At 44.3% G+C, this 27,294-nt stretch overlaps 1 protein-coding gene across 1 annotated transcript in view; it reads left to right on the plus strand.

The window, feature by feature from the left end:
- GPATCH1 (G-patch domain containing 1) overlaps window positions 1-26,064 on the plus strand; it is a 43,135-nt gene extending 17,071 nt beyond the window's left edge. The window contains exons 9-20 of the mRNA XM_027620071.1: window positions 1,913-1,992; window positions 4,488-4,692; window positions 6,814-7,110; window positions 8,292-8,470; window positions 8,737-8,864; window positions 9,665-9,801; window positions 10,137-10,303; window positions 16,875-17,091; window positions 18,501-18,608; window positions 20,691-20,788; window positions 21,918-22,066; window positions 25,782-26,064. Of these exons, the coding sequence (XP_027475872.1) occupies window positions 1,913-1,992; window positions 4,488-4,692; window positions 6,814-7,110; window positions 8,292-8,470; window positions 8,737-8,864; window positions 9,665-9,801; window positions 10,137-10,303; window positions 16,875-17,091; window positions 18,501-18,608; window positions 20,691-20,788; window positions 21,918-22,066; window positions 25,782-25,812 (1,796 nt within the window). The 3' untranslated portion in view covers window positions 25,813-26,064. The remainder of the gene's footprint in view (window positions 1-1,912; window positions 1,993-4,487; window positions 4,693-6,813; window positions 7,111-8,291; window positions 8,471-8,736; window positions 8,865-9,664; window positions 9,802-10,136; window positions 10,304-16,874; window positions 17,092-18,500; window positions 18,609-20,690; window positions 20,789-21,917; window positions 22,067-25,781) is intronic.
- The last annotated feature ends 1,230 nt before the right edge of the window (window positions 26,065-27,294 follow it).

Consider the following 27,294-nt stretch of genomic DNA (forward strand, 5'->3'; position numbering starts at 1 on the left):
GATTCAACAGTTCCATACATCACCCGCTGCTTATTATGACAGGTGCACTCCTTAAGCCCCATCACCTGTTTGTTTGTTTGTTTTTTTAAGATTTATTTATTTATTTGAGAGAGAGAGCGAACTTGTGGGTGCATGCAAGTGAGTATGCTCAAGTGGGGGAGGGGAAGAGGGAGAGAATCTTCAAGCATTCTCCCCTCTGAGTGCCGAGCCTGACATGAGGCTCAATCCTACAGCCAATGAGATCGTGACCCGAGTTGAAATGAAGAGTTGGAGGCTTAACCAGCTGAGCCACCCAGGTGCCTCAGTCCCCATCACCTATTTCACCCATCCTCCCACGCACCTCCCCTCTGGTAACCACTAGTTTGTTCTCTATAGTTAAGAGTCTGTTTCTTGGTTTGTCTCTTTCCCTCTTTTTTCCCTTTGCTTATTTCTTTGGTTTCTTAAATTCCACATATGAGTGAAATCATACGGTATTTGTCTTTGACTTATTTTGCTTAGCATTATGCTCTCTAGCTGTATCCACGTCATTGCAAATGGCAGGATTTCATGCTTTTTGATGGTTGAGTAATATTCAATGGTGTATATATACCACATCTTCTTTATCCATTCATCTGTCAATGGACACTTGGGCTGCTTCCATAATTTGGCTCTTGTAAATAATGCTGCTATAAACATAGGGGTGCCAAGAGTGAAAATTAATCCCAAATTATCCCACAGAATTTTAGGAACTTCAGAAGCTGATACAAAAGTTCAACATGAGTTGAAGTGCAAAGAATGCTTTTGAGGGGGGAAGGATAGTTACAGGGCTGGGCTGCATTATAAGTGGCTGCAGACTTCAGTCCTGCCTGCAGACTTCAGTCCTGCCTGCACCGTGGGTGGTCATGTCTACTTCAGGACCAGATAGCCAGCTTGTGTACATGCTCATGGTGGTCATGCAGAAGGAGCTTATGGCTACAGAAAATGCATTTCGTGCATATGGATTTTTTTTTAAAGATTTTATTTATTTATTTGACACAGAGAGAGAGAGCACAAGCAGGGGAAGCAGCAGAGGGAGAGGGAGAAGCAGGCTCCCTGCTCAGCGGGGAGCCCGATGTGGGGCTTGATCCCAGGACCCCAGGATCATGACCTGAGCCGAAGGCAGATGTTAGTAACTGACTGAGCCACCCAGGTACCCCTGCATATGGATTTTTGACATAACCACTACGCTCAGGAAATCCTTGAGAATCAAAGAGCCCTGTCCATTAGGTTGTCTCCACAACCAATGGCCAATCCCTGGCTCCAAGTCAAGAGGGCACTGGTCATTCTGTTTCCTGAGTGATCTTTAGTGATCTTTATCTCTTGTTAGAATTTGGTTTGGGGAAGAAAAACAAAAGTACCTTTTAATTTGAACTGAGATTAGATTACTGGCTGACCTGGTTATATTGTCTTCTCTGCTTTATTTGGATAGTTGCTAAGGAAATTGGGGGGTTAGTCTCCCCCTGGTTCTTCACCTGGTTTTAGAAATGACTTTCTCATGGTTATGATTTTATTTTTAACCACACTTGTCCTCTTGATGTTTTTTCTTGAGATCTTTTACTCCACAGAGTCTATTCTTTGGTGCCCCTAGGCTTAGCTTAGGACCTAAGATACTTTTTCTAAAAACAGTATTGAGGTACTTGTCTGGGAGAGCCATAGCCTCACATCCGGGGCAACCTAATCAGCTGAGGGTGCTGTGGGCCAGGCTGCCAGTCACTGAGTCAACAGAGGTGTGAAGGCTTTACGTACCATTCTTCCCTCCTCTTTACTGCTATCTCTGTGAGATAATCATGTGTGGTTTGTGGTATTTATGTTCTTGGAGATAAAAAAACTGACGTCTTTTGTCTTATTCTAACCTTCTCTGCTTCTGAAATTAATCAATGACATCATTTTATAGAATCAGAGAAAGATCTTCGATACATTGGCAAAATTTTGGATGGATTTTCCTTGGCTTCTAAACCTTTATCGTCTAAGAAAGTAAGGAAAGCATTTATTTATTTCTTTATTTTACTGGTTTAGTACTTAAAATCTTTGCTGCTATGTAATCTGAATTATTATATTAACAATTGAAAATTAAGTAAATTCTGTTTTCTAAAAGCAACAGTATAATCACTAGTGATTGTCCAGGTAAACATATTCTGCATTAGAAATGTCAGTCGGTAATCACAATGTATCCAAAATACCTAATAGCTGATCTTTTATTAATTTTTTAAAAATTTTATTATGTTATGTTAGTCACCATACAGTACATCATTAGTTTTTGTTGTAGCGTTCCATGATTCATTGTTTGCATATTTTAATTGCTAATCTTTTAAATCCAAGCTCCAAGTAAGTGGTTATTTCCATTAAAAAAAGAATTACTTTAGAAACTGGGGGTGGGGTGGGGAATGGAATTGATATAATTCCAAGGGCAGTGTAACTTAAGGAAACGTAGAAAATTTCAAGAAGTCATAAAACGCCCCTGTCCTGCTTCCTTCTGAACGCCATAAAAAGTGTTGGCTGGTGTGGACAGGGTTCCCTGGACTCCTTGCCTGGGCAAACAGAAGGGAGGGAGGCCATGTGCCTGCAGGTCAAGCCCCATGGAGAGCTCCGCATGCATTTCCAGAGAGTCCTGTTTTTGTGAGATCGTTGTACAGCTTAGGCCAAGTGGTACTCTCGCCACCCATCAGAGCCATGTGCTCACAGGCAGGCGTCACTGGGTTACAGGTGCTGGTGGCTCAGGTGGGGTTCCTGGCCATTTGCCTTGTTGGCATCCCGTTTTAGATGGTTCCATACTTTAATTTGCTCTTTGTTTCTGTATTCAGCAAATATTTGTTAAGTACCTCTGTGGCTTGGCCTGTGGTCCCTCAGAACAGGGGAGGTCAGGGGCAATGCAGCCTAAAAAACATTTGGGGTTACAGTAGCTTTGATTTGTTTTGTTGTGATAGTGTGTTGGAACAGCGAGCAGAACATATTCAGAACAGCGTTGGGCACATCATAAGCTGCTGTTATTACCAGAAATGTCAAGTAACGTCAAAGGAGAATGGAGGTTTTTTATGTGTCTGAAAGGAGAGCAGAAAAGTGGCTGAGAAGTACTCACTTGTCTCAGGGCTCAAGGACTCCCTCCCTCCAGGGCTCAGTAGGACTAAGTCCTGGCCCCCAAGAGCAGCCCTCCCCCAGCAGGGGCACCAGAAGCACGAATTCACTCTAGCAGGGCCGAGGGCCATGACCCGGGTGACAGGCATTGGGACGCTGTTTGCTGGAGTAGTGCTTTGGGCGGAATGACTCAGAAGAGGGCTGTGTTCCCCTAGCCTTTCACACACAGGCCAGTTTTCTACATGTGTGGCCAAAAACCCAGCCTCTGCATCCAGACGCCAAACAGATCAGTGATTTCGCAGAGGTGCCTGCAAAATTTGAGTCCACTGGAGGGTATTAAGAAGAGTCATGGCTGCGCACTGCCCCCCCCCGCGCCCTTGCTGTCATGCTCCTCTGGATTTTTGTGTCATGGCCATAAAGGAGGGTTTGCCAGCTGACCTGGGAGCCCACGTGTTTAGAGAAGGCAGTCAAGCTGAGATGATAAAGAAATGAGACCTCCTGGCAGTGATGCCAGCTCTCTTCATGGGCTGTCACAGTGCTGGGTGCTTACTGTGGTGCGTCTCAGCCACCTGGGGGCCCCACCTGGCACCAGCTGTGTGCTATGGGACGCGGGCATCAGTGTCGTTAAACCCTCAGGGGAGCCCTGTGTGCAGCCGGGCCCCAGAACCATAGCCAGAGAGCATTCGGGATGGCCCTGGTTGCAGAGCTCAGTCAGGGTTTCAGGTAGCTGAAAACTCTAGAAAATGGCTTATATAAGACTATCCATAAATACATGTTTGTTAGACTCAGAGCAAGGGAGACCATTTAGCACAGTAATTTAAAAGTACCTAATACTTTTCTTTTAATACTTTTCTGTTCTGTCATCATCAGTGCCTGAATTCCTCAAATATATTTCAATTTCAATCCGGTTAGCTTTTGAATTAAAACTACCTCAGATCAAAAAATAAGTCCCGAAGCTCTAACTTGGAACTGAAACATAACCAGAAAAAGAATTCTGAATTTAAAAGCAACTTATTTAAAGTTATTACTTTTTTTTTCTAAGTCTCAAATCATACTTTTCTAAATGTTCTGATTTTCAGTAGGCCAGTTCTGCGTGTGAGCCAGTACGTTGTGTTAACTATTGCCACCTTTCTTATCACATAAAATATGCATATTCACATCTCTCTGTAGAAGTGGGCAGGGGTAATATTAAAAATGTGTGGTCCTGGTGGCTCTCCAGATCCAGAATGGATGTTGGCTGGACACCTGGAGGGGCTGTGCTCAGTGCAACCTCCCTGCTGGAAGCTGGCCTGGCGAGGGCAGGGTTAACAACACTCAATGGGATACAGTTTTCTTGATTAAGTCAAACATGGTCATCTCACAGCCTGTCTTTTCTGAGTTTTTTTTTTTTTTTTAAGACTTACCCACCACCTGAATTGCCAAGAGACTATCGGCCGGTGCATTACTTCAGACCTGTGGTAGTTGCAACCTCAGAGAACTCCCGCTTACTCCAGGTATTGTCCGAGTCAGCTGGAAAGTCAGTGCCTGACCCAGGGACACTCAGTAGGCACCAACTGAATGCCTCCAAACGGGGGGAGTTGCTGGGAGAAACACCTGTTCAAGGTAGGTGCCATGAAGAAGATTAAGAACGTTACGTTGATAATAATTGGAGTTACCAAAATCAAAATGGAGAGTTGTTTTCTCAATGACACCTTTTAGGTGGTTTAGTATTCCCTCACGGGGAGAACAAAATTGTGTATTGTGAATGGCACACATAGCAGTGTATGGATCCCTTACTTTTTTTTTTTTTAAGATTTTTTATTTATTTATTAGAGAGAGCACAAGCAGGGGGAGCAGCAGACAGAGGAAGAGGGAGAAGTGGGCTACATGCTGAGCAAGGAGTCTGATGTGGGACTCGATCCTAGGACCCTGTGATCATGACCTGAGCTGAAAGCAGACGCTTAACCGACTGAGCCACCCTGGCACCCCCATATCCCTTACTTTTTTTTTTTTTTTAAGATTTTTTATTTATTTATTTGAGACAGAGAATGAGATAGAGAGAGAGCACGAGAGGGGAGAGGGTCAGAGGGAGAAGCAGACTCCCTGCCGAGCAGGGAGCCCGATGCGGGACCCGATCCTGGGACTCCGGGATCATGACCTGAGCCGAAGGCAGTCGCTTAACCAACTGAGCCACCCAGGCGCCCCCCATATCCCTTACTTTTTAAGACTTGTTGTCTTCTAACATAAGTTTGGGTTGTGCCATTGAAATCACAACCCTGGTCTTAAACTCAGCAGTTTTCAGACTTGGAATAATTGCCAGGAATGTGGTGCAGACCAGGACACGGGTGCCTTCGCTGTCCCTACAGAGCCTGGGAAAGTGTGATTTTTTTTTCTCAGGGGAAAGGGTACTGTAGCTAAAAGGAACAAGTGCATCTGAAAGTGTGGACAAGTGTGGAGAATCTCTTGTAGGTTGGTGCAGAAAGACCCACGGTGAGAGGTGACCTTGGACTTGGCAGTTGGGAGCCTGATAGGTATCTCAAATATAATAGACCACAGCAGAAGTTGTGGTTCCCCACTTCCTATTCCAGACTTGCTATTCCCCTGGTTTTCCCTTTGTCAGTGACCCACTGCTTAGATCAGAATGTAGGAATCCTAATTCCTGCCCCCGCTCCAAGTCCATCAGCAAGTCCTTTCAGCGCTGCCCCCAACACGCTGGGAACCCCATCCTGTGTTTCCGCTGCTTCCACCTGGGAGTAAGCGCCCATCCTCCCTCACCTGGACCATTGTGGGGCCTCGTTATTGGCCTCCTTACTTTCCCACCTTCCTCTCTGCTGATGAACCAAATCATATCACTGCCTCTCTTAAAACACTCCAGTCCTTCTTACACTGAAGACAAGTCCAGGCTCCCCAGCAGGCTGCGTGATCCAGCCCTGGCTCCTTTTCCGGCCATGTCTTATCCCACTCTCCCACAACCCTCTGTGCTGCAGCCTTGTGATCCTGCTTTCTGCCCTCTGACCGCGCCCACCATGACATGCCCGCTGCAGGGGCCTTGACATTCACTGTCTCCTCTGCCTCTGCTCTTCCCTCACACTTCGGCTCCTTTTACTCAACTCACAACAACTACGATCTCTTTGGAGGGAACTTCCGGCCTTTCCCTGCCCCCGCCAACACGTGCTAGAGATTCTCCGCACCCCACTCCCAGCCCTCGTCTGTCAGTCTCCTTCAGTGGTGTCACCCTGTTTCCTTTATGGTCCTCCTCTCATAGCCATCCTCGGGGGTTGACTTTGGGCTTCTCTTAAGCCCATGCCCCCAGCTAGTGAGAGCGGGGCCTTGTCTGCGGTGTCCTCACGGCCCAGGCCAGTGCTCCGGGGCCGCTGTGACAGGAGTGAACGCTGCAGGGGCAGCTGGCTCTGAACCGGGGTTTGTGCCAGGCAGGACTGTCGGGTGGTGGCCCCTCAGGCTGGGGGTCCCGAGCCGGGGATGTCAGCTCCGTCATTCTAGGACCACTCGCTCACCTGATAAACACCCGTGTATTGGCCTGCACTTCTGCCCGCTGTAAAGCACGAGTCTTGTTATTTCATCACTGTCTAGTTCACAGGGCTGTTACGAATAGAGATGGAAAATCTACGTGTGACATGCTCCAGCGACATACATTTGTGATACTGAACATGTATGCACCACAGAAATGTCAATATAGTTGTCTTAGGTTACTTCTCATCTCTTCCTGTTATTGTTTTTATTTAGGTTCGGCTACTTCAGTGTTAGAGTTTCTGTCCCAAAAAGATAAAGAGAGGATCAAAGAAATGAAGCAGGCAACTGACCTGAAAGCAGCTCAACTCAAGGCCAGGAGTCTGGCCCAGAATGCCTCCAGCAGCAGAGCCCAGCCCTCCTCCTCAGACGTCGGGCACTGCTCGTGGCGCGTGGCACTGAGTGGTGGGACAGCCCCCACAAGAGCCAGCAACTTCAAACCTTTTGCAAAAGATCCAGAAAAGCAAAAACGATATGAAGAGTTTTTAGTAAATATGAAACGGGGTCAGAAAGGTGGGTGCTAGGCCTGGATCTCCTACCTCTCGGCCGGAGGGAAGTGCTCTTGCTCTTCTGGCCCTCGTCCCAGATTTGGATTTGAAGCATCCCACTCTGCCAGTGTTTTGCTTTGTCCAGCTGCAAACAGTGCAGATTGTAGTCCCTGGCTCTTGACCTTAGAAAGTAAGAACAAGTAGCTTGTGTTTCTCCATATCTCAGGACCCAAAGATAGCTGTTATAAGTAGAGGGAACACGCCTTGGCGGTGGCTAATGTGCTAAACCACAGACCGTTTACTATTTGCAAATGCTTGCCTTCTGTAAGTGTTGTATTTCACACCAAGAGAACAAGGTCATCCCCACTTTATCTTAAAATCCTAATCAACCAGCCCTAAACTGTGGTCTAAAATTTGATTTAAAAGGGTAGTTGGCTTTGAACCATTACAAGGGGGAAAAATCACTCTCTAGTCTATGGAGTAAATTTGGGCAGACTGAGGAGAGGGATTGGTGTCATTCACGGTAGTGGTTGTGAGAGTCGACAGCAAATCTGAGGTATTGGTTTTCTTTTTTTTTTTTTTTTAAGATTTTATTTATTTATTTGAGAGAGAGAGAGAGGACAAATGGTGGGGAGGGGCAGAGGGAGAGAGGGAGAGAAGCACACTCCCTGCTGAGCAGGGAGCCTGATGTGGGGCTCCATCCCAGGACCCTGAGATCATAACCTGAGCCAAAGGCAGACACTTAACCGACTGAGCCACCCAGGCGCCCCTGAGGCATCAGTTTTCAAAAGCAGAGGGCGGTCTATTGTGTCTTCACTCCCTACTAAGAACCCACACGCTGATGTTTATTTGTTGAATTTAAAAAAAGTTAGAGAAAGGAGTGTTTTTTTGCCAAAACTAGGAATATAGTTGGGATGAGCTTATCACTATCTAGGAGCGGTAGCAAGTTCCTGGCTTCGAAGATTTAATAAGCAAAATGTTTTTCTCTGTTCTGTGAGGTAGACAGAATTCAATAAAAGAATCATGCTGAGGGGGAGAGCACTATTACCTGACAAGTACTCCCCACCATGCTCTTAGAAACCAGGGTAAGGATTGGCGTCCCCTCTGGTAAAATCTATAGGGAGACAGTGGGACCCACTTGATATTCTCCTTTAAGCCCTATGTTTTTCCTAAGAGTGAAGCAATTTGTTTTTCCTTGTCCCATAGATGCCCTGGAACGTTGTCTGGACCCCAGCATGACAGAGTGGGAGCGAGGCCGCGAGCGGGATGAGTTTGCTCGGGCTGCTCTACTCTATGTGTCTTCCCGTTCAACCTTGTCCTCCAGGTTCACGCATGCCAAGGAGGAGGACGATTCGGATCAGGTGGAAGTCCCTCGAGACCAAGAGGTCTGTCGCCATCATGTCCCTAGCTGATGAATTTTAAAATTAAAACAAATATTTTAGGTCCCTCAATGGAATGATCACCAGAGACACAGTATTATAGAATAAGAAATGATTTTATGCTTTTAGCTTCCAATATAGTTTAGCAAAAAATGTTGCAGCATGACAGCTGTTTTGTAATTTTGGACGATTGCTTGAAAACTTTTCAGTGGAAGAGCAGTCAGGTCAATGGTGTGACCACTTGATGAAAGAGAATAAATGTCTTTTCCCAGAATGATGTCAATGACAAGCAGTCAGCTGTGAAGATGAAGATGTTCGGGAAGCTCACCCGAGACACATTTGAGTGGCACCCTGACAAGCTTCTATGTAAGAGGTTTAATGTCCCTGACCCTTATCCAGAGTAAGTGGATAAATCTGCCCTTACATCAGTGCTCACTTTCCCGTATTAAAGCTATCTTTCCCTCTCAGCTACTCATGTAAATTCCCTTTTTCTAGATGAATTTACTTGTAAATGCTTAGAGTTGCAGATTTAACTTCCATTGATTTGTTACTAAAAAAATAAGCAAACGTCCAGGAAGCAAACTTTGTTCCGTATCGAAGATATGAAACTCAGATATGTCAAGTTACAAAAAGATAATGCTCGTCTAATTTGCCGCCTTTTTAACAATGTGCATACAGTTTACATTTAAAATGTTACTTATGCTAATTCTTTATAAAAGTTTGACACTTACTTGATTATAAACACTACAAAAAAGCATATATAGTTGAATCAGAGGTTTTGTCAAAAATTTAGGTATATTTTTAGCAGTGGAACTTTTCCGTAATGGAAATACATTCTCTATTTCTTTTTCTTTTTAAGTAGGCTCCACGGAGCCTAACATGGGGCTTGAGCTCACAGCCCTGAGATCAAGAATTGAGCTGAGATCAAGAGTCGGACACCTAACTGACTGAGCCACTCAGGCACCCTAGAAATACATTTTCTAATTTTCAAAGTTAAATTCTAGATCTTACTATGATAGGGAAAACCTCATGGGCTCTAAAGTCAGCCATTCCAAATTCTTAAACTTGCTTTGAGAAGCAAAATTACCCTCAGGGACCTCTTAGCAAGTAGAAGAGCTAGTGGTGAAAAACACAAGATGTTATCTAATAACACGAATTGTTATTAAAATTACACATATATGTTTTCTTTTCAACCCACAGTTCAACTTTGGTTGGCTTACCAAGAGTAAAACGTGACAAATACTCAGTCTTCAACTTTCTGACGCTCCCAGAGACAGCATCCTTGCCTCCAACTCAAGCATCGAGTGAAAAAGTACCACAGCACCAAGGTCCCGACAGTGAGTGGGGCTTCCTCGGGTCCATGCGCTGACCATGGTCTCAACCCCTAACCCATGGGGAAAACAGAATAAAGTCTTAAGGGTACACATAGTGCAAGCTCTCCCTCCATTAAGAGACTTGTTCATGTGAATACATTAGCTCATGTTGTAAGAGTCCAGATGTCTACTGTTTGGGGTTGGGGCTCTGCCTCACCATCTGCCACATTCCCAACACCTTACACCGTGCCTGGCCCATAGTAGGTTTGCTGATGTTCTGGAATGAATTAAAGAGCCACAGTGGAGAGCTTGCCTTTTGCTCACTAATTCTGATATTATGTCTCTGTCCTACCTTTCAGAACCAAGAAAGCCATCCAGATGGGATACATCTAAACAAGAAAAGAAAGAAGATTCCATTAGTGAATTTTTAAGTTTGGCTAGATCAAAAGTTGGTCCACCTAAACAAGAGTCCAGTCCATTAGTAATCAAAGAGGAAGAGCATGTGACGGAATCACTCTCAAATAAGGTATCTGGGGCTTCCAGGTTCTCTTTGCAGGCTGACTATGGCATTTGTCCTCTGTGATGGTGCTTTTTCATCACTCAATAGGAGGGTTCCACAAACTTTCTGTGAAGGGCCAGATATTAAATATATTAGGCTTTGTGGGCCATATAGTGTCTGTCACAACCACTCAACTCTACTGTTGAATGTGAAAGAAATCATAGGCAATATGAAAAAAATTGGGTTCATCTATGTTCCAATAAAATTTTATTTACAAAGCAGACAGTGGGTTGGATTTTGCCCATAGGCTGTAGTTACCAACACCTGCTCTATATTACAATAGTTTCAATCATATGTTTGATCATGAGGAAAGATTATAAACTGCTCTGCCAAGAATGGCTTTTACTTAGCATCAACCATTGAAATAAAATTCAATGTGTTTTCTTTTGTGGAGAATATAAACAAAATATACATTGTGTTTTTAAAAAAATTACTGCTTTAATAGTTAAAACTTGAATTTAATAAAAAGTTACTTTTATTTATAATAGCCTCATTTTTAAATGAACATGCATTAAAAGGTATAGTTCAGTGAGTTTTTATACATACATAGATTTGTGGAGGGGCACCTGGGTGGCTCAGCCAGTAAAGCGTCTGCCTTTGGTTCAGGTCATGATCCCAGGGTCCTGGGATCGAGCCCCGCATTGAGCTTTCTGCTCAGCGGGGAGCCTTCTTCTCCCTCTCCCTTTGCCTGCCGCTCCCCCTGCTTCTGTGCTCTCTCCCTCTGTCAAATAAATAAATAAATAAATAAAAATCTTAAAAAAAAAAAAAAAAGATTTGTGGAACCACCACCACAATCAGGATGCAAGATGGTACTATCACCCCAAAAAACTCCCTCCTGCTCTCATACCCCCGCCTCCTGCAAAGGCCTACCAATCATTGATCTATTCTGTCTCTATAGTTTTGTTCTTTCCAAAATATTATATAAATGGAATCAGACAATATACGTATATAACTTTTTGAGACTGGGTTCTTCCACTCAGTATCAAACCTTTGAGATTCACCAGTAATGTATTATCAATAGTTCATTCCTTTTTATTGCTAAATAATATTTTGTTGTGTGGGTGAGCCACAGTTTGTTGGTTGTTCACCCTTTAAGGACGTATGGTGGTTTCCGGCTTTTGGCTCTCATAAATAAAGCTGCTAATGGCATTCATGTGCAGAGTTTTGTGTGAATATAAGTTTTCATTTCTCTAGGGTAAATACCCAATAGTGGGATTGCTGGGTAATATATACATGTAGATTTAACTTTATAAGAAACTGCCAAACTTTATACCAAAGTGCTTGCTTTGTGTATTTTGAAACTCTCTTGTTAGGTGCATACAGATTTAGTATTGTTTTATCTTTTTGCTGAATCAAACCTTTTATCATTAGGTAATATTACTCTTTATTTCTGACAATTTGCACAGTATGTATTTTTTCATCTTTTTACTTTTAGCCTATTTATTTCATTGTGTTTAAAGTGGATTTTTGATAAAAAGTATGTCATTGTGTGTCCTTTTTTAATAATACATTTAGATAATCTGTATGTTTTACTTTGTGTGTTTTAGCCATTAGCATTTATTGTAATTTGTTGACATATTTGGATTTAGGTCTACAGTTTTGTTTCCTGTCTGTTCCCACTCTTTTTGTTGCTCTCTTTCTCCTTTCTTACTTTGTTTTGTATTACTTGAATAATTACCAGTATACTATTTTTAATTTATCTATTACATTTTTAACTCTATTTTTTTAATGATTGCTCTACAATATACATGTTTACTTTTTCACAGTTTACTTAGAATTGATATTGTACCATCCTAAGAGGAATGTGGAATCTTTACCTCTCTCTAGGTCCCTTTACTCTCCTGGCTTTATGATGTCGCCTTATGTATTACGTGCACACACACTAAAAACCTCATAAGAGTTTTTTAATTTTTGCTTTCAGTTGTTAATACATGTTTAAAGAACCGATGAGCTGACAATCCGTTTTATTTACTTGGATATTTACCATTGCTGTTGCAATGGTAACAGCTTTCTCACCTATCAGTTCCTCTGTTTGAGGAACTCCCTGTATTGAGCATTTCTTTTAGAGCAGGTGCAACAAGTTCTTCTCTTAATTTTTCCTTCGTCTGAGAATGTCCATGTTTTATCTTCATTCCTGAAGGATGTTTTTGCTGGATATAGAATTCTGGGTCAACAGGTCTTTCCTTTAGCCCTTTTAAGAATGTTGTGCCACTTTCCTCTGGCCTTCCTGATTGCCGATAAGAAATCTAGTTGTTCAGCTTGTTGTTCCTTTCCTTAGGATGACGTGACTTTTCCTCTGGCTGATCTCAAGATTTTCACTTCATCTTTGGTTTTTTACTGTTTGACTATGATGTGTCTGAGCGTGGATTTCTTTGAGATTCTTTTGTTTGGGGTTTGCTGAGCTTCCTGAATCTTGTCTTTCACCAAATCTGGGACATTTTCAGCCATTATTTTTTCAAATATATTTTCTGCTGCACACTCTCACACCTCTCCTGGGACTCTGGTGACATAAACGTTAGACCTTTTGATATTGTCCCCCAATTCTCTTTTCAATCTGTTTTCTCTCTCTGTTCAAATCAGATAATTTCTATTGATCTGTCATCAAGTTCGCTGACTCTTTCTTCTGTCATCTCCATTCTGCTAGAGAACCCATTCGGTGAATTTCTTACTTTGGTTATTGTATTTTTCATTTCTAAAGTTCTCATTTGGTTCATCTTTATATCTTTTATTTCTTTGCTGAGACCCTTTTATCTTTCCATTTGTTTAACCTTATTCTTGAACCACGTAATAGTGGCTTTAAAGTCTGCCACATAATTCTAACACTTTTGTCATTTGGGGTTAGTGTCTATTGATTGTCTTTTGCAAGTTGAGTTTTTCCTGGTTGGTTGTATACCAAGTAATTTTGGATTACATCCTAGCCATTTTGGACATTATGTTATGGGACCTTAGGTTTGTTTAAATTATAGGGAGAATGGTGAAGTTTTGTTTTGTTTTAGCAGACAGCTGACCTAATTAGGTTCAGGCTACATCCCTGTTCCAACCCACCTGGGTTCAAATGTCATTCCAGTTTTCAGAGTCTTTATAGCTATGCTATTCAGATCTTTCCTGCGGGTGTACTTCCCAGTGGCTGGTCTGGGACCTGGCTGGTAGTTAATCCCCTAGATCTGTTATCAAAACCTTTCGTTTGCTTTTTAGAGTCAGATTTACCCTTGCACAGCTCAGATGTGAGCCAGGAGCTCACAAACTTTCTATGGTATCACTCTCTTACGAGCTCCTCATCATGATCTTCCTGATGCTGTCTGACTTTCAGGCTCCCTGTCACACCCTCCATTCAGAAGGCTGGAACTTAGTTTCCCTGCTCTGGGTTGCACTTCCTATGACTTTATCTGTGGCTGGAGTCAAGTGGCAAGAGGGCAAGAAGGGGGAAAAAGCAGTAGGATTTGCTTCAGATTGTTGAGACCACCGCTTCTCTGGTCAGAGAAAAGGGTTCCCATCCATCAAAGCCTGGCAGCTGCTGCCAGCGTGGATTTGGAACCTCTCCATGAGGTTTCTACTGTTATTATTTATTTTTATTTTTTTGAAGATTTTTATTTATTTATTATTTGATAGAGAGAGAGAGTGAGAGAGGGAACACAAGCGGGGGAGTGGGAGAGGGAGAAGCGGGCTTCCCGCTGAGCAGGGAGCCCGACTCAGAACTCAATCCCAGGACCCTGGGATCATGACCTAAGCCAAAGGCAGATGCTTAACAACTGAGCCACCCAGGCGCCCCTCTACTGTTATTTCTTAAATGGCATAAAACCTTACTCAGGGATTCTGGCTCTGTGCTATGGTCATTGGGTTAGGAGGACTTCTAGATTTTCCCAGAAATCATGTTGAGATAGTATTTAGATAATTTTGCCTGGAAAAAGTCTTGGTTCTTGCTTTTTCACTTATTAGCCAGGTGACTGTAGGAATCTCACTTGCATTCTCTGGGTTATTTAATTTCTTTCTTTGAAAGCTTTTTCTGAGTTGGCATAGTGTGAATGGCCAGAAGTGTCTGTGAAGACGGATATGGGCCAGTTGCCATTCAGTTGCAGCCTGTGCATGTGACGCTGATACCTGTGGTTTGCCGTAAAGACATCAGATTCATGACTTTTCTGGGGAATTGTTGCCATGAGCTCCTGTGCTTCCCTGTCAGCCTCTCTCTCCTGACTTCTTGTATAATTTTTAAAAAAGATTTTATTTATTTATTTGAGAGAGAGAGCAGGAGTGGGGGGACGTGGCAGAGGGAGAAGAAGCAGCAGACTTACTGCTGAACAGGGAGCCCTACTCAGGGCTCGATCCCAGAATCCTGAGATCATGACCTGAGCTGAAGGGCAGACTCCTTCTTGTATAATTTTGAACAATTTTGAAGCGGTGTCAGAAGTTTAAATGTAATTTAGATACTTTTGTTCCCTGAACCACTTGAGCATAAGTTGCCAACCAGGTGCCCGGCTCTGCTGTGTTTCCTTCAAGGAAGGGTGTTCCCCTGTAGAACCGAAGTACATCCATCAAGGTCTGGGAATCAGCACTGATGCATTCCTGCTGTGTCTAATCCTTGGACCCATTCAGGTTCCACCAGTTGTCCTAATAATGACCTTTATAGCAGAAAATGCTGCTTGGGGTCACTCATTGCATTTAGTATCAGAGCCCCTTTAGACTCGTTCAGTCTGGTACAATTCCTGTCTTTCAGAATCTTGAGGCTTGAAGATTGCAGGCCAGTATTCTGTAGAGTGTCCTCAGTTTGGGCCTCTCTGATGTTTCCTCAGGATTAGATTCAGGTTCTGCCCTTTCGGCAGGACTACCTCAGTGGGGCTACGGCTGGGCTCTCGCTGCATGCTGTCAGGCGGTGCACGGCGTCCACTTGTCCCGTTGCTGGTGTTCACTTTGGTCACTTGAGTAAGGTGGTATCTGCCAGTCTTTTCTGTTGTGAAGTTAGTTTTTTTGCCCTCTGTACTTAGTAAGTACTTTTATTTATTAATTTATCACTAATTTTTACTTAATTATTTTATTTTATTTTTTATTTATTTATTTTTTAAAGATTTTATTTATTTATTTGACAGAGAGATAGCGAGAGCAGGAACACAAGCAGGGGGAGAGGGAGTGGGAGAAGCAGGCTTCCCGCAGAGCAGGGAGCCCAGTGTGGGGCTTGATCCCAGGACCCTGGGATCATGACCTGAGCCGAAGGCAGATGCTTAACGACTGAGCCACCCAGGCGCCCCATACTTAATTATTTTAATGACTATCAAGGAGCTCTGAAATATATACATATCTTGTTCCTCATCAAACTGTGGACCCATGGTTTCCTGTTTTATTTAAGGACTAACTCAGTATTACCCTTATTTATTTTAATGTTCAAATGGTCTTAGTTTGGCTGGCTGGAGCTCCTTCAGGAGGTTGGCTTCTGTGTTTTTTTGGGATGTTCCTCTTACTCTGTAAGCTTGTCTTTGCTCTCTGGGCACAGTGATGTCCGGGCGTATCTTTGTGTTTATTCAGCCCCAGCTCTGGAATCAGTCCTTTCTCCAAGGTGCCCCAGTTATTTTTAGTAGGGAATGGTGTACTTTACTTCTTTAATTTTTTTCTGTGAAGAGAGTTTACTTTAAAACTACAAATGTCACTGTCTTGTACCAGTTTTCCTCCTGTGGGTATTTGTAACTCTGCTCCAGAAACTGGAGGTGATAGGGTATGGGGAGTGACCCCGCTGAGAGTGAGGAGAACCAGTGGTAGAGTCCAGACCCACCTCCTTGGCACGAATTCGAATTCGCACCGTGAGTGCATCCTCGTGTCTCTGACCCGGGTTCTTCAGGGGTACAGTGGAAGGACCGGAGTGGATTCTGATCGAGGCCAGTCCCGGGGCTCTCTGTCTCATCATGGCTGTTTGCACTTAGCACATCAGATTACCCCACGCCCATCTGGGGAGAAGCTGCTGGTGGGGAGGAGTCGTGTCTTCTTCATGCCTTTGCTCCTTGTTTATTTAATTGAGTCTGTACAACGTTACTGCCTGTCTGTTCGGCGAATCTGGTTGTCCACAGCTGGGCTTCCTGTAGGACTAGCGACGTGTAGTTGTGAAGGGAAGTTCCTTGACCATGGAATGCACGGGCTCCCTGCGCCCTCCCCTCCGTGCGGAGCCCCTGTTTTCTCCGCAGCATTTTATATGAGTAGGCTGCCTTCATTAACCTCTCATCTTGGTCCTCTGAAGGCTCGATAGACTCTTGAGAACAGGACAGAGGTACTGTGCTAGTTCCCACTGCATTTTTGTGGTTCCTTTGCCATTCTGATGAATGACCCGTCTCCAGGAGAGTCTTTGGCTGCTTCTACCAGTTGGCTCGTTCTGCAGTGGTTGAATCAGAAACATCAGAAGAATAAATGCCATGTGAGCGGTCATTGTTTAGCTAGGCAGCGCGTGGGTGGGGAACCCATGTACCTGAGCATAAACGTGTGTGTCTCTGTCTTTCTAGAACGTCTGGCTCCCCTCACCTTTACTTCTTCATTCCTGACTCTTATTTCATTGTTAATACAGAATATAAGCAAAGGTGAGGATTCACAGACTGAAGGAGAAGGCAGCCGTCCATCCATGGACTTGTTTAAGGCCATCTTTGCCAGTTCGTCTGATGAGAAGTCCTCATCCTCTGAGGATGAGCAAGGTGACAGCGAGGATGATCAGGCAGGTCCTGGGGAGGCTGGCTTCAAAAGCTCCCAAGAGACTGACTCAGTGGAAACCTCATCTGTGGCACACAGTACGTGGATACTTTAGATTTGGGGATCTAAAGAAGAAAATGAGGATGTCTCTAGAGAAGCTGCTTCTTTGTTTAGTGTGCAGTTCTTTTTTTTTTTTTTTTTTTAATTTAAGTTCAGTTAGCCAACATGGTACATCATTACTCTCAGGTAGCGTCAACAATTTCTCAGTTGCGTGTAACACCCAGTGCTCATCACATCACGTTAGTGTGCAGTTCTAACCCAGGATAATTAGCAAGCAATGATGTTTTAATCTTTTATATTTTTAATTGTGGCATCAGATATAAATTTCTGGTGTATTTTTAGGATAGCTGTGTTTGATAATATTGATTTTCCTTGCCCTAGTTGAGAAGAATTTAAAACTAGTAAATTTATTGTTTAAAAAATAGATTTTTTTTTTTTTTTTTGACCTGGTTGATGATGAGGTGCTAGGATTATTGGCAACATTTGGTCCTGGGTATACAGGGGCTCTTCCCCGAGCCAGGAGTTTTGGCACAGAAAAGGAGGCCCTTCGGCGCTTGCAAGCGTCAGAGACTTTTCAGATGCTTGGGTGGGTGGACAGAATTTTCCATCTCAGCCTTTGGGTGGTCTGTGATCCCTGTCAGTCTGTGGTGGACTTGGGTATAATATTTTTAGTGTCTTTAGCCAAAAAAATGCAAAGAGATATAAAATATTGTTTATTCTTAGATGATTCATAAATGCCTATTTCCTATTTCTGTGGGGAAAAAAGCCACCCAACTTATTTTTTATTTCAAAGTGATATATACTTGAATTGTTAAAGTTTAAAAATATAGAAATGTAGAAAGCTTAAGTCCCTTGGAATCCCACTTCCCTGAGATAAACATTGTTAATATTTTGATGCATATTTTTCCATACTTTTTGCATTTTTCTTTCCACTCTCTGAAGACATAGTCCTCTCTTTAAAAAACGAGATTATTACTGTGAATATGGTAATTTGTTTATATTCAGCTTTTCCCTTCTTTGATAATTTATTTAGAGTGAAATTAGACTTTCTGAGCTGGGACATAGTCTTAGATCCCTGTTGTTAAGTTTTTCTTCTTCTCAGAGGATATCTTTCCTTGAAGACATCTTTCAACCCTTCAGGTCTCAGTGAGGTGATCCCGAGCGCGTGCTATACACACCCCTCTGTGTTGCAGCCCTTGGTGCACTTGGTTGCAGATACCCCGTGTGACTGACTTCCCAGCTCAGATGTCCACGAGGTTGGAGGTCAGGTTTACATGCTCACTGCTGTATCCTTAGCGCCTGGCGTGAGCTAGTTAAGCAAAGTGGTGAAGAAAAGCACGCATTATCTGGTGGCAACAGGTATTAATTAAAGAATCAAACACGTTAGTATTAGTATAATATTATTTACTATTAATATAAATAGAATTAATACTCTGGTGTTTTTCAGCTAGCGAGCCGGCACCCCAGGAGCCCGTACCTTCATTCCCGATACAAAAGCTGCAGATAGATGAAAGAGAACCCTTCGGCCCACGGCTGCCTCCTGTCTTCTGCCCTAGTGAGTTGAGAGCTCGTTGGTTCACCCATTTGCATCAGCACCAGTGTCTCCCCTGAGCTGTGACAACTCTAACCGTCTTATCACCTCTACCTGTCTAATGCAACACGAGGTCAACCACATACATACAGTTGACCCTTGAGCAAGGCAGGAGTTAGGGGTGCCAACACCATGCACAGTCGAAAATCTGCATATAACTTTTGACTTCCCCCAAAACTTAATTACTAATAGCCTACTGTGGACCAGATTCCTTACCCATCACATACACAATTGGTTAACACTTCTTACGTATGTTATATGTATTATGTACTGTATTCTTACAGTAAAGTAAGCTAGAGAAAAGCAAATGTTGTTAAGAAAATCACAAGGAAGTGAAAATACATGTACAGTACTGTGCTTATTGAAAAAAATTCACACATAGTGGCTCTGTGTAGACTCGTGTTGTTCAGGGGTCGCTGTATATACATCTGTTTCTGGTTTATTTGTTCTTAGCCACATTGTGAATCTCATCGCTTTCCACAGAGTGCCTAAATGATAGTTGTTGCTTTATAGCCTCCGAGACCTTGCAACTTCTTTTTCTTTCTAACACTTAGATACGTACAGTAGAGTCCTGAGCGTCTCAGATGTCACTTTGAGAAATAAAAAAATTAAAAAATCTAGGACACCGGGTTGGGTGAGGAATTGCAGGGAGAAAGGTATTCGGAGACTTTTTTATAGTTTGGCTAATGTAGCAAATAAAGTAAAAGTAATTCTTTCAGAAGTAAACGCAGTCCATCCTCCCCCAGTGTCAGTCAGCAACATCTCAAACTGACATCTCGTTAAAATGTTTAGACTGGCCTATCCTCTCCTTGAAGGCCAGGTTAGCAAACACCTGATAACCTGGCCCAGGTACATAGATGACATAATTCTATTATTTCCCTGATAGTTTCCTATAGCACCCACATAAAAATATTGTTTTGGTTAGTGAAGCCAGTCTTCAAAGAGGTGATAAAAAAAGTGTGAGGTTTTGAAAAATTGCAGTGAATATATTTCTGATTTGCTTTAGTTGTTCAGATCTTCAGCTTAAAATAAGTATTTCAACATCTAAAAGCGAAGTTATTTATGCCCATTTCTCAGACCATCTTTGATAGCCTTGTAATAGTTAATTACTTAATTTTGTCTATGGGTTATCAAGGGGAGATGGTTTTTCAAAAACGAGCATTAAAAAAAAAAGTTGGGGGGGGTCAGATTTTAAAATACCTGACCAAATGATGGGACTGGAGAGTTACAGGCACCTGTTCCCTGGGTTTGGAAATATCCATGCTTCTGAAACACCTCTCCCTTAGGTGGAAAAAGCTGATGATCTACCCTGCTTCTACTGTTGTTAATTTTTGCTGATTTGGTTACCTGGAAGTTAATGCCCTATGAAAACATTTTGTTCAGCATTTGGAGGTGGAGAATTCAGGCATATGCCACTTGTTTGGTCATTTTTAATGGCGACATACATTGTGTTGTTTTGATGCTAGTTTTCTAGGGTTTCAGTTTATAAGACAAATTCATGTATAATGTGCTTTCATAAAGGGAGGAGTTGACATTTATGTGCCAGATTCTAGGCTATGGGATTCACGTGCCTGGTTCCATCCAGTCCTCTATGGCCCTGAGAGAACAGGGAGTCTTACTGTCTCTATTCATAGATGTGGGGACTGAGGCTTGGAGAAGTTGAGCAATGAACCCCTGCTGGCAACCTCAGCTGAGGTTCAGACTCTGGTCCGTCTCTGAGCTTGCCCGAGGATATTAAATTGCAAAAGGCTTGTGCAATCTGGTCCACTTTTATCTTCATCTGACTCATCTAGCCGATAAGGCAGTGGCAAGATACTGGCTGGATCACACAGGTCCAGTATTGAGGTTTCTGGCAGTTTCTAAATATAGAGCTACCAGGTGACATGCTAATCTGCTTATCAGTGAGGCAGGGCAGGAGTTCCACCCTAATGTTAAACATTCCACCTACATCAACAGTTCCCAGTTCAGTAATTTAGTCTTCCTTTAACCTAGCAGTTCACGTGTGTGTTACGTGTGTGTTACATTTGCGTTACATTTGCCTTTCAGATCTTCGTCAGACACTTGAGGCACCTCACAAAGAGAAACATAAAAAGAACAAAGAAAAACACAAGACCAAGAAGGAGCACAGACGGAGGAAAGAGAAGGTGAGTACCTTCTAGGTGTCCCGGGACCGGATGCAGGCTCTGGTGTCCTTGCTTCTGTCCTGCAGACAAGCCCCGCCCCCCCTCGGGGCACGTGGGCCTCTGCACACCTTGGCAGAAATGTTGACATTCATATAAGCCTTCAATTTTCAAGAACTTTCAGACAGAATATTTTAATTACTCAGTTGTACTTAGAACAGTTTTTATTTGTGAACATTAAAAAGTAGGCAAAAAGGACATTGAAATACTTTAGAGTAATGGTTGAATATTAAATAATAGAATAGTATTAATTGGCTATTCATTCAATATTAGATGAAGATACTGTTTTGAACATTTTTTCTCTACAACTTTTGTCATCATTACAAACACAGATTTGGGTCCATAGCTTGCTACTTGAGGTAAGGGAAACTTGAAGGAGTAGTGTGTGCTCTCACCCTGACAGCCCCAATCTCATGATCCGTGTGTATCCAGTGATGGCACAAGCTTTTAATTCGGTTAATGAGTGTGTTGGGTCCCAGAGTGCTCTGGGCAGTGGTGGAATGGATGACAAACAGCTCCATAATTGGCTACCTGAAAGAAAGGATTCATGAGCTTGGAAGGTGTACCTGAAAGAAAGGATTCCTGAGCTTGGAAGATGATGAAAGTTCTGTTGTGGTGACAGGGAAAAAATGTGCTGCCAGGTTGAAAACCAAATTCATTTGTTTCTCACCAATGTATCTGCTCTTCTCGGATCTTCTACTTGTTTCTTTGTTGTGCTTTTCCACCGTCCTTGTCATCCTGATAGGTAGTTGATCACATATGCCTAACGACATGGACCTTTGAGCTCATGGGAGGTGGCAGGCCTCACCTGGCTTAAGATGGGGGCTAAGTGGCAAGATGGCATGCTGCCCGCATCTGCCTGGTTCTGCTGTGTCTGCGCGGGAGGAGTCCTCAGTGTGTGGGGCGGAGAGTGTGCACAGCTGTGTGCCCTGGGCTGTCCCATAGGAGGCTCGTTCCAAATGAGGTGTTTTGTCTTTGTGTTTGAATGAGCCCAGCAACCAAATGCTTCCTTAGCCTGTCATCATAGGAATCGGGAAGGGAAACGCCCATTGGCCCCCCCCACACCCCGCCTCGCCTCACTATTCTTTTTCAGAAAAGGAAGCACCGGAAGCACAAACACAAAGGCAAGCAAAAGAATAAAAAATCGGAGAAGAGTAGTAGTTCTGAGAATGCAGACAGCAGCGACAGCCAGAGCGATGACGAGGGGCCTGCAGACCTGTCACCCCAGGAGCTGCTCAGAAGGTAGGGGGTGGGGCACGGTGGTTTCCGGACGCCCTCCAGAGGCTTGTGGGAATCTTGATGTAGTTGCTGAGAGGCAGATGTCAGAAGTGATAAATGTATATATTGACTAGGCTTTTTAGAAGTTCATTTTTTACTACACAAGTAATATGTGAATATATTATCATTGTGAAAATTCAAACCTTACAGAGAAAGCTTCAAGTGGTCCTCGAGCAGTTTCCAAACCTCTCTCTCCAGCAACCTCTGCCGTCAGCTTCGTGTGTAACTTTTAAGACTTTTTTGTTCAGTCTTTCTTATACACACACACACATACCATATGTACACACACGTTTTGTTGCACATTTTAAAAATAAATACTACAATTTTATGTAGCATAAATCTATGGATTATGAACATGTAGAATGAAGAAATACTGCCAAATTATTTCTGGAAGTGTCTGTATCCATTTCACCTTGTTACTACATCAGCTACAAACAGTTCAGAAATGTTTGTCAGCATGATGGGCGAAGAATGGCATCTCACTTTTAATTTGTATTTCTCGGACTAGTAATGAGGTTGAGTGGCTGGAGGACAGCCTTTGCCTATGTGCTCGCTTCTGAGTAGCTTGCTCACATTCTTTGTACAGTGTTCTGTTTTCTGTTACATTGTTTGTTTTACTTGTTTCAGTCAAGTAAGGTAGTATTTTGCTGATTTTTAGGAATTAAAAAAGGATAATTCTGGATATGAATCCCTTGTGTTTTAGTGTGTTACCTATCATGTGACTTTTAATTATCTTTGTTGTACAGAAGCTCTAATTTTTGGTGCCCTCAGTTTTACTAATGGTTGGGCAGGGTATGTTTTATAATTTTGTCTCCTAAAGGTCTTCCCTAACCCAAGAGTTTATATATGTTTATGAGCTATTCTGCTTTTATAGTTTTGTTTTTGTTTAATCTGTTTGGATTTTTTGGTGAGTTTGAGCCCCATGTTGGGTGTAGAGAGTACTTAAAATAAATTAATATTTTAAATTAAAATGAATAAATAAATTAATTAGAAAAAAGAAAAGAAAATCAAGAAAGGTACTCAGGACCCCAGTTTGTTCTGCTTCAGTGCACGGCCCTCCTAGGAGGGGATGGGTGGAGGATGGCATCGGGGGTGGTTGTGGTCCTGCCTGGATGTCACGGTCTTCACTGCTGCCATGGCCTGGTCACCACGGGGCTGGGAAGGGGAAGTCCAGCTGCGGGCTCAGGATGAAGGGGGAGAGGCAGGGGTGAGCCCTTTATGTCAGCCCTACGCGCCGAACTGGCTCATTAAAGGTAGAGTAGCTTGGTCATGTCCACAGTCCCTGTGCGGGCCTGCTCCTCCATTCTTCACTCTGGTTTCTTTTCTTTTCTTTTCTTTTTAATATTATTTATTTATTTATTTATTTGAGAGAGAGAATGAGAGAGAGAGAGCATGGGGGGGAGAGTCAGAGGGAGAAGCAGACTCCCTGCTGAGCAGGGAGCCCGACACGGGACTCGATCCCGGGACTCCAGGATCATGACCTGAGCCGAAGGCAGTCGCCCAACCAACTGAGCCACCCAGGCGCCCCTTCACTCTGGTTTCTTTCTTTCTTTCTTTTTATTTATTTTTTTTGAGAAAGAGCATGAGAGAGCATGAGTAGGGGGAGGAGCAGAGGGAGAGGGAGAAGCTGACTCCCTGCTAAGCATGGAGCCCAATGCAAGGTTCAATCCCAGGACTCCGGGATCATGACCTGAGCTGAAGGCAGACACTTAACCCACTGAGCCACCCCAGGCGCCCCTCTTTGGTTTCTTAGCCATTTGGTACTGTTCTGTCCACCCTGTTTTAATTACTCTGGCCTTGTAAGCATATCTTGCCATCTGGAAATACAAGTGCCACCCCTTATTCTTTTCCATTTACTTCTTCAGAATGGACAATACATCTCATGATTCAAAAATACAAAGGAGTTGAGCATTTCAGTTTCATCCCGAGCCTCCTGAAGTGGCTGTGCCCACTCCTGTTTCCCTGTCCTCCTGCACACCAGTATGATGGGGGGGGCGGGGGAGGAGCATACCCCAGGCATGGCTCATTTCATCCACATGCACCCCTGTGAGGCAGACACCTGGGGCCCCTCGTCTTTATAGGTGGGACAGGGAAGTTAGGTCACGTGGCCAGGCCCACAGAACCTCACCAACACCTGAGGCCCTCACCCTTGAGCATTTGGGGCCATCTGATGAGTCGTTCCTGCTGGGGAAGCCCGTCAGTGCCCATTTGGAGGGCGCGGTGGGAGGGCTGGAGCAGGGGCTTGCTGTGGGCACCGTGCAGCAGTCGGAAAACATGGGCACACAGCTGTGCACTGATTGGATCTAAAACTTACCATCAAGAGACCCAAAGCTGCAGAACAGTGTATACAGGTGGTGCTGTTGATGTTAAAATGTTGTCCTCAGGCCTTTGGGTTTCCCTGCGTGCACACGTATGTACATCCTTGCCTAGGAAGAGGGCTGGAGGGGTTCTTGCACCCACGAGAGCACCTCTCTTCAAGGAAGGGAGGGTCAGAAGTGTGGAGTGCCCTTATCTGACACTTGTGGTTGCTACAGGTGTAGTCCCACCGCTCCTCACCCCGAGTCTCCTAGGTTCTCCTCTGGGAGCCTGGAGGGCCCTCCATCCTCTGTGTCTCGCTCCCCTCTGTGCATTGCCTGTCTGCACCCATCTCCTAGGAGGGGTGGCAGGAGGCTCACGACCACAGGGGCTCGTTTGCATTCCCAGCACCTGGCTTGGAATGTCACTCTTGGTAAGGGCCCTGGTACTTTTCTTCTGGGACCATGCAGTTTGGTTCTGGTGCAATCGCAGTCAGCTGCCTCCACCCCCTTCTCCCGAGACACCGGTCTACCTCCTGTCTCTATCAGTTTGTCTTGCCCATTCTAGAATTTCATAGACAAAGAATCATATGGTTTAGTAAACGCTGTAGTGCACACACGTATGTATATGCACACAGACCATAAGCTTCCAGCTCCGTGCATTCTTGCTGCCCGATCAAGGGATACCCCAGCACCCCACAGCCACTCGTGTCTCCTCCCACTTAGCCTGGCTACCCCCATTCCCACAGGTAACCCCTCTGCTGGCCTCTGTCACCATTGATTAGCGCTTGGGCTTTACTTAAAGGAACCATGGAGAAGGACTCTCACATCGGCCACATGATTCTGGCAGCAGCAGCTGGCTTGCCCTCATTGCTGTGGAGTAACCCTTTATGGGACCACAGAGTATTCATCTCTTCTGTTGTTGGGGACATCTGGTTTTCCACTTTGGGGCTGTTGAGCAAGGATCTAGAGGCAGTGTGGCCCAGCTCTACTCGATGAATGCCCTTGTGCCCTTGAAGCCGAGATTTAAGACTGTCAGCTTAGGAGCTTTTGGCCCTGGAACAAACATGTTTGTTTTGTTTTGTTTTCAGTTCCTTCCCAGTGCTCCTACATGAGATAGGTGAAACCAGGATTAGAACTTGCTTTTATAAACAGGTCCTAATATGAGGTGTGGAGTGTGAGTCTCCCGGTAGGGGCCACAGAAAAGCATATTAAGAAGGCAGATTAAATGATGCTTTCATAGTTTGCAGTCATCCTCTGTGCTCTGTGGGTACACGTGTGCCCCTGGGACTTGGGGAGGTCTGGCATACTCGGCTCCCACGGAGCTGTCTGGCTTTCCAGTTCTTACCTAATTGTCCTTCTTTCTCCTTTATTTCCTTTTCCAGGCTGAAAAGTCTTCCACTAAGGAGGCAGTAATTGAATTCTACCCTGGCCTTTCCCAGTCCCAGGTCTCCTCCATGATGGAAGCTCATCGACTGCTCGCTTAATACCTTGTACAGATTGTATTTATATGTAAATTCATGCTGTAAAATAATTTTTAAAACCTTGACATTTCAAAGGCTGCCTTGGAAGGTTGTAGGAATTGATTTCTCTTTTTAACTTCGGTTAGTGTCAGAGGAAACAATTCAGACTGTACAGTTTAATTAAAATGGAATTTTTCTATTTTCTTCTTGATTTTTTATTTCCTGAAACTTTTGAAAAGAAATGAAAAGTGAAATGTTTTCTCTGATTTTGCTCATGAAGAAAGCCGAGGCCAGATAAGGACAATTGGACTTAATTAAGGACTTGTAAGAGTGAAGGAAGTGGTTGTTTCCCCATTCCTCAGGCACTGGGCTCCTGCCTCTCCTGGTGCATGGTGGTGGCCAGGAGCCCAATGGGCGGTCCAGTGCCAGGATCCTAGCAGGTGGCCTCAGCCTTTTAGGGTGGATGTCACCAAAGTGTCCCAGACAGTTTCTGAGACCAAGCGCCGGAGAGTGTGCACCCACAGCCCAGGTCACACAGGCTCCAGGTCCTTGCTCTGCAGCCCTGGTTCCCCGCTCAGGAGCTGCATCATCATCACTGATGAGACCTTTGAGAAAAGTTGCAGGGGTTCAGAGTGACAGCATAGAAAGATCAGAAGGATTTCCAAAGTAGAAATAAGGAAGAAAACCACTTCTACTTCTACCATCCAGAGATGATAACCCTTAGTATTTGGGAATATCCACCCATCTTTTTTTTTTTTTTTTAAGATTTTATTTATTAGAGCGAGCGAGAGAGAGCACAGGCAGGGAGAGCTACAGAGGGAGAGGGAGAAGCAGGCTCCCTGCTGAGCAGGGAGCCCGACTGGGGACTCATCCTAGGACCCTGGGATCATAACCGGAGCCGAAGGCAGACGCTTAACCGACTGAGCCACCCAGGCGTCCCCCCACCCAGTCTTTTTCTATCGGTGGGGCTGCTTCCCGACTAGAGGTGACATTCGTTCTCTGTCATTGACATTGTGACAGGTATTTCCTTCATGCTCTTATATATTGTGTGTCCCCACTCCCGACAGCTGCATCTGAATTCATCCAGGGCCCATTCTGTAACTCAGTGACCATTTCTCTGTTGTTGACACGAGTCGGTTGGCCAGGAGCCCCCGCACAGGTAGAGGGCACACAGAAATCGTCCTGGGAGAGGGAGCCAGGATGACCCAAAAGGAGGCCGCGGGGATGGGGCTGCTGGTTTCGCCCGCTTGGCCTCAGTCCTTTTGTGCCCAGGGCTCAAGCCCAGTGTTTCTGGGAGTAAGCGCGCCCCGCGTGGAGCGGAGACAGGGAGATCGCAGCGCCCGCGGAGGGCACGTGAGCCCCCGGAAGCGGCCGCAGGGCGCAGGCGCGCGGGGCCACCGTTCGCGGCTGCGCCCGGGTGCTGGGTGCCCGCCAC

Source organism: Zalophus californianus, chromosome 17 (assembly GCF_009762305.2).
Source record: "Zalophus californianus isolate mZalCal1 chromosome 17, mZalCal1.pri.v2, whole genome shotgun sequence".
Lineage (NCBI taxonomy): Eukaryota > Metazoa > Chordata > Mammalia > Carnivora > Otariidae > Zalophus > Zalophus californianus.